Source organism: Vidua chalybeata, chromosome 13 (assembly GCF_026979565.1).
Source record: "Vidua chalybeata isolate OUT-0048 chromosome 13, bVidCha1 merged haplotype, whole genome shotgun sequence".
NCBI classification, from domain to species: Eukaryota; Metazoa; Chordata; class Aves; order Passeriformes; family Viduidae; genus Vidua; species Vidua chalybeata.
Window position 1 is genome coordinate 19,368,774 of NC_071542.1, and position 13,925 is coordinate 19,382,698.

Sequence of the window (13,925 nt, forward strand, 5' to 3'; positions counted from 1 at the left end):
AAAGGCCTCCACAAAAACCCCTCCACAAAAACCCCTCCACAAAAACCCCTCCACAAAAACCCCTCCTCAGAAACCTCTCATTTAGCCGGTTTAGAGTCCTGGGTGGGAATATCTGTGGATAGCAGCAGGCTGATCCCCCATACAACAATGCCAATTGTGTTTTTTCACATAATCGTAATACAAAAATGCACCAAGCAACGCTAAAATTGCTGCATGTCATAGAATTTAAACTATTTCACACACTCTGTGTATCTGGAGGAATGTCAGGGATAATTTTGTGTGTTCCTTTCCCCTCCTGCACTGTTTTATTTTCTGACTGACCTTTTATAAATGGAAACTGAGCTCCTTGATTGTCATCTCAATTTCCACTTTCCTTGCAAGGTCGCAGCCAATTTGTTTTCAGTGAAACTTGTCCTAAGTGGAACATCCCAAATTTCTGCAATTTTGCTAAAAGACAGTTGCTTTTTCTTTACTGTTTTCTGCTGACTCCTCTCAAAAATTACCCTGATTTTTGTCCTAATTCTGCTCCCCTTTCCTGAGCAATCAGAGAATCCTCCCTCTTGTACAGGAGGATCTCTCCTCACTTGTTTTGAAGATTATTACACTCCAATCCCCAGAACCCACCAAGATTCAGAAATCAGATTTTAAATGCAGTAGAATCCTGCTCTGTGGAAGGATGAAAGCAATGCATTCAAACAGGAATGTGAGACCACATCAAATGTTTATTTGAGCAACAAAATGTATTCTTCAACTTTGTTCCTTTATTAAGTGAAATTTTAATGATTTCTGTAAACACCTATGGGTAATGTATGTGTCCTTGTACACAAAGTCATCTCCAGCAAAAGGCAAGGATTTGGAAGTGCTATAGAATTTCATTCTAAATCATTGAGTAAATCCCCAAACAGTTGTGTCCAGCTGGGATGACTTTCAGAAGAAATGATGATTTTCATGTGTTAACTGATAGAAATGATGACTTTCATGTGTTAACTGATAGAACATTCATATGGAAAATATCAGTGTGCGTGTTTGGAGTGACCTGGCTGGGGCTAGAGGTACAATTCCAACTGGAATTGCTCCTGCCTCCCTCAGCTGCCCTGGCCCACGGAGCAGTTTATGGAATGTCCAGTGGGACAGAGTTTCCATCATTGGTAGCTGAGCCGCTGGTTTAGAGCTGGCTGAGGGAGCCATCCCAGCCCCAGGGCCAATTTTTCTGGGTATTTCCCCCCACTGAGGGAGCTATCCCAGTCCCTGGGGCACTTTCCCCTCCCCTCACAGGGAGCCATCCCAGCCCGGGGTCAGTTTTCCCTCCTGAGAGAGCTGTCCTAGCCCCTGGAGCAGTTTTATCCCCCTCAGGGACCCATCCCAGCCCCGGGGTCAGTTTTTCCCGGTGTTTCCCCCCTGAGGGAGTCGTCCCAGCCCCGGGGTCAGTTTTACCCCCCTGAGGGAGTCGTCCCAGCCCCGGGGTCAGTTTTTCCCGGTGTTTCCCCCCTGAGGGAGCCATCACTGCCCCGGTGTCAGTTTTTCCCGGTGTTTCCCCCCTGAGGGACCCGTCCCTGCCCCGGTGTCAGTTTTTCCCGGTGTTTCCCCCTGAGGGACCCATCCCAGCCCCGGGGTCAGTTTTACCCCCCTGAGGGAGCCATCCCAACCCCGGTGTCAGTTTTTCCCGGTGTTTCCCCCCTGAGGGAGCCATCACTGTCCCGGTGTCAGTTTTTCCCGGTGTTTCCCCCCTGAGGGAGCCATCACTGTCCCGGTGTCAGTTTTTCCCGGTGTTTCCCCCCTGAGGGAGCCATCCCTGTCCCATTGTCAGTTTTTCCCGGTGTTTCCCCCCTGAGGGACCCGTCCCAGCCCCGGTGTCAGTTTTTCCCGGTGTTTCCCCCCTGAGGGACCCGTCCCAGCCCCGGTGTCAGTTTTTCCCGGTGTTTCCCCCTGAGGGACCCGTCCCTGTCCCAGTGTCAGTTTTTCCCGGTGTTTCCCCCCTGAGGGAGCCATCCCAGCCCCGGTGTCAGTTTTTCCCGGTGTTTCCCCCTGAGGGACCCGTCCCTGTCCCGGTGTCAGTTTTTCCCAGTGTTTCCCCCCTGAGGGACCCGTCCCTGCCCCGGTGTCAGTTTTCCCCGGTGTTTCCCCCTGAGGGACCCGTCCCTGCCCCGGTGTCAGTTTTTCCCGGTGTTTCCCCCCTGAGGGAGCCGTCCCAGCCCCGGGGTCAGTTTTTCCCGGTGTTTCCCCCCTGAGGGACCCGTCCCAGCCACTTTCCCCCGGTGTTTTTCCCCGCTGACCCCCTCGCTGTGTCGTAGGCCGCGGCGTGAGGCTGTACTACATCGGCGGGGAGGTGTTCGCCGAGTGCCTCAGCGACAGCGCCATCTTCGTGCAGTCGCCGAACTGCAACCAGCGCTACGGCTGGCACCCGGCCACGGTGTGCAAGATCCCCCCAGGTGAGGCTGACAGCACCGCCCGGGGACTGCTCTGCCCCTGGGCACTCGCTGAGGGCATCTCCAGGCTTCTGTAAAATCAACAATGCCTTGGGATGGCTTGGGTTGGAACGTCCCCTTCCGCGCCGGCCGCTACCCCGTGCGGCTCCAAGCCCCGTCCAGCCTGGCCTGGAGCACTTCCAGGGAAGGGGAGTCCACAAATTCTTTGGAAAATCTATTTTACTCTTTTAGAAGCCACTCGACGATTCCAGCAGGGCATTTTTATAGCCTAAGGGGTGGAGGTACTGCTGAAGGAAGCTGCTGTGGCGGTTTAATAGTTACGCTATGTTCATCCAACAGAACAGAATCTAAGCACAACTTAGAGCACAGTCTGCCACTTGTTCCTTCAGTGCTTTATCAGTCCATTGTTGTACTGTAATTATCTCACAGACACATTGATAATTTTGTTTGTGCCTCTAAGTGATGGTAAGAAATTTCTCTTAGTTTAGATTCATCCATAATAGATTTAAATTGTTCCTTTTTTCCTGGTCTCTAGTAAAATCCCTTCCTCTGTGTGAATTAGTTTGTTCTAAAGAAATCACACTTGCAGACACCTTATTGTTCTGGTTACAGTCTGAAGTTTTTGCTGAAAGATTACAAGATCATTTATTTCATCTATTTGGGAAGAAAATACTTTTTTGTTAGATAAATGCAAAAAGCTGGTAAGAGAGGAGATGCTGTTTGAAATGGAATTTGGTTATTTAGCTAAGCTTACACAAGCTGACTTTTTTACAGTTAAAAGCCTGTATATATTTAAAAACTGAACTTCTTTGTTTAGAAATATTTGAATTCTTTTCTTTTGAGAGGAGATCCATACGCTCCGAGCTCTGGCCCATCCTATTGGGTTTCCTTTCTCAGATGCAGCTGCCAGTGCTGCAAGTTATGACTTAATTCTCCACCACATCACAGGAGTCCACCCTGGCTGGAGTCAACATCTGCAGACATGAAAAGCCCACATTTCCGCTCAGACCCAGCTCAGGCTCAGTTTTTGGATCCAGCTCTCCCCACTTCTGCCACAGTTTTTGGCCGCCTGTTCTTCAAATCTTTGCTGGGTTTGACGCAGTTTCTTCATTGCCTTGTTGACAGGATCGAGTCATTGCCACTCTTCCCCATAGGGAGACCAGTTCCCAAGTGCTCCCCGGGGCTGGGATCCAGCACTGGGATCCTCCTGGAGTTTATTCCTGCTCCCCTGAGCTCAGCCTGGCCCTGACACTGTCACCCTTCAAACTCCCTGAGACTGCAGCCCCTGGGCTCTTCCCTGGTTCCAGAGGTGGGCAGTGCTTCCTGCAGCTGCTCTGCTCACCCTTTGCTCCACACCAGATGAGTCCAGCCCAGGAGAGGAGGCTCACAAGTGATTTTTACAAAACACAGTGCATCCCACTCCAAATGTTGTTTTTCAGCCTTGGCCCAATCCCAAGTGAGCCATAGCTGAGTGCCTGATTTCAGAGTTTAACTTGTTTATGGTTATCTGGGAGAAAGCAAAGGTATCAACACTTTTTAAAAGAGTGGGGCATGCATTTATTTAAGCTATGAAGGATGTTATTATACTTCACCTTTTCCCCCTCAGAACGGTTGAATAAGTTGTTCTCAGTTTTTTAGCTGAGGCTAAACATCAGGGGAGAAACTTTAGTTTTAAAAGGAAAGTGTTTGGCACGTGATAGTGAAACTGGAGAGAGGATTTTAGCAGGAGCAGCCCTGCCACCAGCCCTGGCAGCCTCTTTAACCCTCAGATCTGCTTCCTGGTGTGTCAGAGTGGTTTCACTTCAGAGCTTCCCCGTTCTGTGGCAGACTCCATGTCAGTCCAGCACAGGGAGCTCCTGTTTCCAGCCTGTGCATTCCTCCCCTCCAGGCCCTGCAGGGATCTCTGCTGTTGAGTGCTCAGTCACAGTCTGGCTTTAAATTACAATAGGAAGGAAACAGTGTCCAGCAAAGAGAAGGAGGTTCCACAGGAGGTTCCCAAGCCTGGTCTCTTCAGTCTGCTGGGGGGCTCCAGCATTCAGAATTCTCCCCTTTTCCTTCTTCCTGTGAAAATGTGGCAGCCTCCGCTCCTGGCTCCGAGGACACGGGAAAGCAGCCTGGAGTTCCTCTGAAAAAGCCAGACTTCTCCATCCCATCAAGCCAATGCCTTGTCCTTGCTGTGTCCTTTCCTCCAGGCTGTAACCTGAAGATCTTTAACAACCAGGAGTTCGCTGCGCTGCTGGCGCAGTCGGTGAACCAGGGCTTCGAGGCCGTGTACCAGCTGACCCGCATGTGCACCATCCGCATGAGCTTCGTCAAGGGCTGGGGCGCCGAGTACAGGTGGGACCGCCCGGGCTGCTGCTGCCAGCCCTCAGCTCCCGGCTGGGACAGCCCTGCTGAGCTTTGGAAAGGGGGAGTCAGCCTGTTCAGGGGCACACACGGGTTGTGGCTCTATGGAATGGCTCGGGGATCACCCCCAGCTCTGCTCCTCCTCAGCTCCCGGCTGGGACAGCCCTGCTGAGCTTTGGAAAGGGGGAGTCAGCCTGTTCAGGGGCACACACGGGTTGTGGTTCTTGGGAATGGCTTGGGGATCACCCCCGGCTCTGCTCCTCCTCAGCTCCTGGCTGGGACAGCCCTGCTGAACTGTCCCTGCTGTTTGGAAAGAGGGAGTCAGCCTGTTCAGGGGCACACACGGGTTGTGGCTCTATGGAATGGCTCAGGGATCACCCCAGGCTCTGCTCCTCCTCAGCTCCTGGCTGGGACAGCCCTGCTGAGCTTTGGAAAGGGGGAGTCAGCCTGTTCAGGGGCACACACGGGTTGTGGCTCTATGGAATGGCTCAGGGATCACCCCAGGCTCTGCTCCTCCTCAGCTCCTGGCTGGGACAGCCCTGCTGAGCTTTGGAAAGGGGGAGTCAGCCTGTTCAGGGGCACACACGGGTTGTGGCTCTATGGAATGGCTCAGGGATCACCCCAGGCTCTGCTCCTCCTCAGCTCCTGGCTGGGACAGCCCTGCTGAGCTTTGGAAAGGGGGAGTCAGCCTGTTCAGGGGCACACACGGGTTGTGGTTCTTGGGAATGGCTCGGGGATCACCCCAGGCTCTGCTCCTCCTCAGCTCCTGGCTGGGAGAGCCCTGCTGAGCTTTGGAAAGAGGGAGTCAGCCTGTTCAGGAACACAGATGGGTTGTGGCTCTATGGAATGGCTCAGGGATCACCCTGGGCCTGCTCCTGCCAGCCCTCAGCTCCTGGCTGGGAGAGCCCTCCTGAGCTGTCCCTGCTGTTTGAAAAGGGGGAATCAGCCCAGTGTCTGTTCAGGAACATGGATAGGCTGTGGCTCTTGGGAGTGGGTTGGTCTGGTGTCTTTGTGGGATACACCTAGAAGGCCATGTGTGGTAGGAACAAAGAGCTTTATCTGGAGCACACAGATAAATCCACATGGTCCATGTAGGAAATACAACATTTTTCCTTAAAATTAGATATGTTTGGCTTGAGTGTCTTTAAGACTGCACTTCTATCAAGACAGGATTATAGACTCCTGGAGTGGTTTGTGTTGGAAGGGACCTTAAAGCCCATCCAGTGCCACACCTTCTATGGACTGGGACACCTTCCACTGTCTCAGGTTGCTCCAGTGTGGCCATGGACACTCCCAGGGATCCAGGGGCAGACACAGCTTCTCTGGACACCCTGTGCCAGGGCCTCCCCAGCCTCACAGGAATTCCTTCCCAAAATCCCATCCATCCCTGCCCTCTGCCAGTGGCATCCATTCCCTGTGTCCTGTCCTTCCATGCCCTTGTGGAAGTACACTGTGAGTGCTTCCCATGGGTTGGATTTAATGCTTCTTTTATCAGGGACTAATGGGGTTAAAATAAAAGCAGATTGGTGTGAAAAATTTCTATTTGAAAAAAACGTGAGAGTTCCTGCAAAATTGTAGTTAAATCTCCTGATCCTTTCCTTAGGGCTTGCCATGGGGCAAGTGGGAGAATGTGGGAGCAGCAGGATCACTGTTTTCCCAGTGAATCCTAAGGCTACAATGGAGATGCAGGAGGTCTGGTGTGTGGGATGGATGATGTGGTCACTCTGACCCCACAAGGACACTGGAGGTGCTGTGGGAACAGAGTATTCCACAGTTTTGCTCTGTCACCCCACTGGTGAGCAATCAGGGGTGGATGGTACAAGCAGGGGAAATGAAGTTCAGTGGAAAATGGGTGTTGTTTTCTGAGAGGGAAAGCTGGTGAGGATTTAAGCCCAGAGTGGTGTGGCAATATTTGACTCTGCACCCTTTAAAGCTGTGGCCTTACTCGGAGCTCCGTGGGGTCGCTGCCATTCCGGGGCTGCTCTGCTGCAGGAGGGGAGAGGCCTCAGGACCAGCTGGAGCCTGAGCCCTGCACGTTGCTCTGCCACTTTCTTCATTTCTCCAGATGTTTGGAGTCCATTTTGTTTTGAAATCGTCCTGAGCTGGGGCCAGAGCAGCTCAGGGCTGGCTCCCAGCCAGGCCCTAATGAGCTCCAGACGAGCGTGACTTACGGAAAGTCAGGGATCCCCGCGGGGCTGCGCAGGCACCGAGAGCGAGCCTGTGCTCACACAGGGGGCTGCTCCCCCCATCCTGCCTCTCCTTGCCACAGACTTCTCCATCTGATGCACAGAGGGAGATGTTCCTGTGGGAGCATCCAGAGGGCCATTCCCTGATTCCTGGTTCACCCTTGGGCAGTCTGCATGGGGGTGTTTAGTGCTCCTCTGTGCCAGGGATTTGGTGCAGGGAAGGGGGAGAAGCCAATTCCATGAGCAGCCTGTGGTGGACAGGGATGGTGGTGGGAGGTCAGGGCAGCCCCCCAACCACAGAGTCCCCTTTTCACCCCTCGTTTGTCCCTGGTCCCACAGATTTCAGGTTCTCCCTCCCATTACCAAGGACAGCTTCTGTGGGAAGTGGGGGTGTAAAGCGAGGCTGGTTCCAGGCTGTTTCTCCTGCTTTGTAGTCTCCCTCCTCCACAGCAGCTGTCCCTGCCTGGAACAAGCCCTCGGCCATGCCTCAGCAGAGGAGGGAGAGCCCCTGGCTCCATGTCTTGGTCTCCCTTTCCTTCTTTTCCTCCCCATCTCTGTGCTTTGCCTTCTGGAGATACCCGTGGGGTCTGGGCTCAGGGAGAGGAGGGGAGCAGGGATTTGTGCAGGGGAAGGTCAGAGCAGGCCCAGCAGGACCCATGGATGCAGGAAGGATCTGCAGGGCTTGGGGTGAGCTCTTCCCAGCACTTCCACATTCTCCTAAAACCCAAGGGTACAGTAAAAAGTGAATATCCTTGTCTTGTGCATAGGGAAACGACATATTTGGTGAACATGGACCTTGCTGTCTAACTAGGAAAGGTCTGCAAAGGAAAAATGGGTTTGCTTAGATCAACATCATCCTTTCCCTTCAGGGAACCAGCTGCCTGTTCCCAGGAATCTGAGCAGTAAATAGCAAGTTGCTCCTGTGGGATCATAACAAATATGAAGGGACAAGGTGGGTTTTTAAAAGAAATCAGCAGCGCAGGCCAGAGGCTGTTCCAGAGGAGAGCCATTCCTTTGGCCAGGGTGGTTGTGGAAGCAGCTCAGGAGCCGGGAGACCTTTTCTGTTTGTCACGTTGGTGTTGTGTTCTCTTCCCCCTGGCAGGAGGCAGACTGTGACCAGCACTCCCTGCTGGATCGAGCTGCACCTCAACGGGCCCTTGCAGTGGCTGGACAAGGTCCTCACACAGATGGGCTCCCCCAGCATTCGCTGCTCCAGCGTCTCCTAAGGAAGCTCCTCCTGGGGGCCCGTGGGGAAACAAAGACTCTGGAACACCCTTAGCAAAGGCATAGTAAACAACTCCCCAGTTATTCAAGCGATGAGAAAAAAAAATCCGCTTCAAAACCAAAAAAGAAGTGGGTTTTCTTTGTTTTGTTGTTGTTTTGAAATACCCATTTAAGCCACTTCCACTGAAACTGTCGGCACTTTGGTCGGGATGCTCTGTGGCCGCTGCATTTGGAATTTAGAGCTGGAGTTGGTGAGGATAAAGAGCTGGATGTTGTTTCAGTGGAGAGCAGGCAGTGCTCGCCTGGCTCCAGGCTGTGTGTGGCACAGGAGCCATCCCAGCTCCCAGGAAACTTTCCCTCACACAACTCCAGGCTCCTGCAGCATCCCAGGAACACCAGAGCCTGTGGGGCTCCAGGATGGGAACACCAGACCCTGTGGGACTCTGGGATGGCTCCTGCTCATGCATTCCTTCACCACCCACCTGATCCACACCGGTACTGCAGCAGCAGGGGGGAAGGAGGCATTTCAAACACCCAAAAGAATGAATTCCCCCAGGAATATTCCGAAAAGGAAGGAATTTCCCACACTGGACTAGCAGCAAGGAGGCAGAGCCTTGCCTGGTGCCCCAGGGGTGGTGCCCTCATGGATCAGCCTGGGTTCACATGGAGCCAAAAGCCCAGTTTGAGGCTCTTTGTGGTGTTGCTGCAGTGATTTTTGACTGGAGCTGCTCCCAGAGGGAGAACTGTCCCGTGGGGAGCCCTGCCTGGAGCAGCTCAAGCTCAGTTCTCTGCAGTCTGTCTGCATTAACTACAGCAGCTCTGGGCTGTGTTTTCCCAGTCTCTGCCTCTCCAAAGCCCGAGGGGCTCCGTGTCCAGGCGGAGCAGGGATGGAATGTCCAGGCCTGGCTGGGGAGCAGCCCTGGAGGGGGATCCCGTGCTGTCACATGCAGCAGCCAGGACATCTCAGACACAACCAGCCCTCTGTGTGAAACTGTTCCAGCTGATGAAAATGCTCTAAGATGTGTTTTTGCCTGGAGAAATCGGGGGAGTGTGTATTTACTTGTACTATAAAATGTTCATTTTAAACATACATGCTCCAGACTGTTTTAATATTTTTTATCCCTGCAGCAACTGTCGTGGCAAACAACTTCCACAACTGGAAAAAACTCCTTAGCACTTGTTTTTATGGTTCACATTTGCCAAATAAGTCTCATAACTTTGTCAGTGCTGTCCAATTATCTGTTTCTTTATATCTGCAATGAATATCTTATGCATTTGTGCCAAAATATTAGAGGGGGAGGGGAGAAAGTGATAATCAGTTTCCTATGGAAATCTCTTTTTTTTCTTGTTTTTTATCTACGGAAGACAAACAAGCTGGATGTGGCTGTGGGAAGGACTGACTGGGATGGACTTGAGGACGGTTTTGATAAAGCTTTTAGTCCTGCAAACTTCTGTGGGAATGCCCTGATCCACTGGGGAAACCGATTGGATCAAACACCCACCAGGAATTCCCGTGCTCCTCCTTTGCCAACTGCTCGTTCCTCCGAGACCTCTGCCAGCCTCTCCTGCTTTGCCAAACCCCCACCACTGCTGGAGCTGAGGGGACCCAGTGCCCCCAGAACAGATCCCAGAGGCCACTGCTGCTGCTTGAATGCAGATGAAGGGATGGTCTGGGGAGTTCCCTTCCAGAAACAAGGAATTGTCTTGTTTAAACATCGGAAATGTGAGGAGGACTCTCAGTGGTGGATGTGCTCCTGGTGACACAGGACTTTGGGATATCCTCTGGCTGAGTCTGGACTGGAGCTGCTCTGTGCAGCACAGCACAAGCAGCACTGGAGGCTTTTAGGGTGTTTGATTTGTTAAATTTTGCAATGTGTCTGATTTGAGTTACACCTCTGCCTGCACAGACTGGTGCAAAAGAGATCTGTAAAAAAAAGGATTTTTGGGGCCATTTACAAAGCAGGTCTGTTGTCGCCGTGGATTGGTTCAGCATTGGTTCAGATACAGGTTTCTAACATAGCTGCAAAGAAAAATGTATCCTGAATTTTGTAGAAATATTTGACTTTTGGCTGTTTAAATGAGAGGGGGGGAATGTGCTCTGTAAAATGGCCCCGGGTTTCCTCCTTGAGTGTCTTATTTGCTTATTTTGGTGACAAATGTTGTTGTTGTTGTCCTCATAATCACAGAGGAAATTTGAACTCTGGTGCTTTCTGCATTACCCACAGAAATGACATCTGAAATCCCAGAGGCAGGGATTACAGGTGATGGTGTGAGCAGGAGCCCAGCCTGATCCAGAGGCCACGAGTGGGAATAAATCCCAACTTTAATATGAAATTTGCACACGGAGTCACCTCCTCAGCCAACCTGGATTTCCGCTGGGAACCCGAGCTACAGCCCCTTGCTAAAGGATAATTAATTGCTGACCATTATTAATTGAGGCCTTTTGAAACCCAGGATTCAGATGATGCATAAAAACTTTGGTTAATCTCCCCTCATCATCCCTTAAGTGAAATGACTTCCAGTGGAAAATGTGAGCTGGCCCAGCAGTGCAGTGAGATAAAGGGGAGATTATCTCCACTCCAGCATTCATTTCCTCTCTCCCCTTTGTTTGCTGCTCCCTGATTCATGAAAGCTCAGTGGGTTCTGGAGTCACCTTGGGGAGCCCAGCAGAGCCCGGGGCCCTGGACAGGGCAGGGAATGGGGCTGAGCCCAGGGATGTTCTGCCCACGCTGCCCTGCATGGTCACAGTTGCAGATGGAGCTGAATTCCCATTCCTGTGGCCACCAAGGCCAGGGAGCAGGGATTGGGCTGGGCTTGCTGGAGGCAGCAGGGCCCTGAGGGCGGCTTTGATTTCTCTGAGAACTTGATTAAAGCAGCTTTGGTGTGGAGCTCAAAGGGATGGGAGCAGCCTGCCCTGGCTCAGAGTGCAGCTCCAGGCTGGAATATTCTCTCATTTCATGGCAGGCTGGGCTCGTTTCTCCAGGATTTCACCTGGTTTTGTTCCTCCAGAGTCAGCAGCAGACCTTTGGCTCTTCCCTTGGCGTGGCTGCACAGCAGGGCCTGGCTGCTGGCAGAGGACACCCAGGGCCCTGTGCTTTCCCAGGCTGTGGTGATCTGTTTATTGTTAATGCATTGAATCACAGGTTGTATTTTGTGTTAAGCTTGTCTTAGGAGTAATCCAGTGCTGTTCATTTGACTTAATCTCCAGCAATCAGTGTGCAAATGCACAAAGATGGAGAAATCCCATCGTAAGGCATTTCCCTGGAGCTCTGGCTGCCCCTGCGTGCCAGGAAAAGGCTGAGGGAGCTCCTGAGTTACTCACAGTTTCCTCCCCCTTGGATCAGCGTGGTTGAACCCTGCAGGATCCTCAGCGGGGTGAAGGATGTTCAGGACCCACCTCAAGCAGCCACTGGTGACACCTGTGCCTTGAGCTGCTTCCCGACTGGAAAAGCAGGAAGAACCCAGCCCAGGGAAGGACTTCAGCCACGTGCACAGCATCCAGAGCTCTCCCGCTTCTCTGAGGGGCAGGAGGATGGAACTTCGTGGCTGTGCTAAGCTGGGATGAGAACCAGGCCCTCTCTAGTGGTGGCCTGAGCGGTGTGCTTGAGAAGTTCAGTGTTTTTTACTATGTACCTGCTTTTGTATTTATGTGTCTTTCTCAACTATCCAGATGAATCCAGTATTTAATTTTAGCAGAAGGGGCGGTTAAGGACTCAGAGTATTAAATCTTCCATCTGCTCCTTGCTGATGATGGCTGGAAATGAGGAGTTTGTGATGTGAGAACAGGGCTGAGCACAAAGTCCCCCGAGCCCTCGGGAGCCACGGTGCTGCTGCTGCACCAAGTCAGGGCCCCAGCCGGGCCCTTGGTGCTCCTTGGGGCTTGATGGGGCTTTACAAACCAAACCCTGTTCCTCCAGAGCTGCTTGGGTCCTCCTCTGCCCCTTCTGGAACTGGCTGGGTCATCCTCTGCCCCTCCAGACCTGGCAGGTTCCTCCTCTGCCCCTCCAGACCTGGCAGGTTCCTCCTCTGCCCCTCCAGACCAGCGGGGTTCCACAGGAGCTGTGGGAGTCCCTCCTGCCTTCCCTGCAGCGTCACTGCCTTTGTTACTCGAGGCCTGTCCCGTGTACGCCCTCCCTTTCCATGTGGAACTGTAAGGTCTGGTTTTGACATTTTAATAAACTTTGATTTGAAAACTGAGGCTCGTGAGCAAATCAGGCTGTCGGAGGAATGTGTTTAAGGACACAAATGGAGAGTTTGGGGTGTTGCCATGACAGTAACTGGGACACTGCAGCACCCTTAGGTTTGTGCAGTGAAGGTCGTGCCCAGTAAAGCACACAAGAGCTCAGTGACAGGTAAGACCCTGACCCTGTTCTTTTTACAGCTGGGACAGTTTTGTTCAAGAATTTAAAGCCAAATATATAAAAAATAATTTTAAAATTGCATTTAGTTCTTTTAACCAATGGGACTCGGGTGAGCAGAAGTGGAGTTCTGTGTTCCAAGGATTTACTGTCCAGTTGCTGGAGGAGTCAGACACAGCTGAGCATTCACAGGTTCAGAGTGCCATTGGAATTCCACTGTAGGGAACTGGGGAGCTGTTACCAGCTCAGGGAATTGGGGAGCTGTTACCAGCTCAGGGAATTCAGGAGTTGTTACCAGCTCAGGGAATTGGGGAGCTGTTACCAGCTCAAGGAATTCGAGAGCTGTTACCAGCTCAGGAGAGCAGGAGCTGCAGAGGAGCGTTCGCTGCTCAGCCTGCAGTGTCCTGTCATGAGCAGACCCCGAATTCCTGCCGTGTCTCCATGGAGGAGCTGCGGGCACGAGTCCAGCTGTAAATCCTGGAGAAAACCCTTAAGGAGCAGAGATCCCTCCCTGATGCGCCGTGCGTGGCTGCGCTGTGCTCCTGGTGGGAAGGTGCTCCTGATGAACCGCCAGGCTGATGCCACTGCCCGGGGGCAGAATTCCAACAGCCCGGGCATGGGGGCGGGCAGGGCAGGGCAGGTGCCAGCCCGGGGACGGTGACAGATCCGGGCATTCCGTGGCCTCGGGGCAGGCACTCCGAAAAGCCCCGGGAAGGCGCCAAGGCACACCGCGATCCGTGCTGTGAACTCCTCACGGCCCCCTGAGGGTTTCGCTGGAATTCTCTGCTTTTGGGCTGTTTTTCCTGACAGGATTTACGAGAGCACTTTTTCCACTCGGGTTTCCAGCCGTGTGGTAATGAAGGGTCCCGTCCAGGCTTTGTGCTGGGCTTGCCAGGACTCGGGCGGGCTGCAGTGACTCCGTGCGGAGCTGGGGGCTCTGCTGGCTGTCACCTGCCGTGCGGTGTCCCAGTCCCCGCTGCAAACGGGCAGTGGCAGGAATTAAAAACCTCAAAGCCTCAGCCAAAATAAAGAGTGAACTGCCACGGCCTGGAACGTGGGGTTCAGGCCAAAGCTGGGTGCCAGGGGCTGCGTTAGTGGCAGGGAAGCCTTTGCCATCCCAGAGCTTCAGCTGCAGCCTGGCCTGGCCAGGAACACTGGAATGCCTGAGCTGGGAATGCCAGCCCAGCACTGGGAATGCTGCAGCAGCAACCAGCTCTGGAACTGGGACAAGCATGGCAAAGCTGGGGCTGTCCCTGCCCGTGGCAGGGTGGGGCTGGGGGCCTTTAAGGGCACTTCCAACCCAAACCACTCTGGGATTCTGTGGAAACCAACTGGGAATTCTTCTGTTGTTGCTACACAAAGAGAAATCGAGTGTCAGACACAAC

At 52.8% G+C, this 13,925-nt stretch overlaps 1 protein-coding gene across 2 annotated transcripts in view; it reads left to right on the top strand.

Moving 5' to 3' along the window:
• SMAD3 (SMAD family member 3) overlaps positions 1-12,379 on the top strand; it is a 74,514-nt gene extending 62,135 nt beyond the window's left edge. For both annotated transcript variants that reach the window (XM_053954502.1, XM_053954503.1), the window contains exons 7-9: positions 2,292-2,429; positions 4,619-4,763; positions 8,061-12,379. In XM_053954502.1, the coding sequence (XP_053810477.1) occupies positions 2,292-2,429; positions 4,619-4,763; positions 8,061-8,184 (407 nt within the window). In that variant the 3' untranslated portion in view covers positions 8,185-12,379. The remainder of the gene's footprint in view (positions 1-2,291; positions 2,430-4,618; positions 4,764-8,060) is intronic.
• The last annotated feature ends 1,546 nt before the right edge of the window (positions 12,380-13,925 follow it).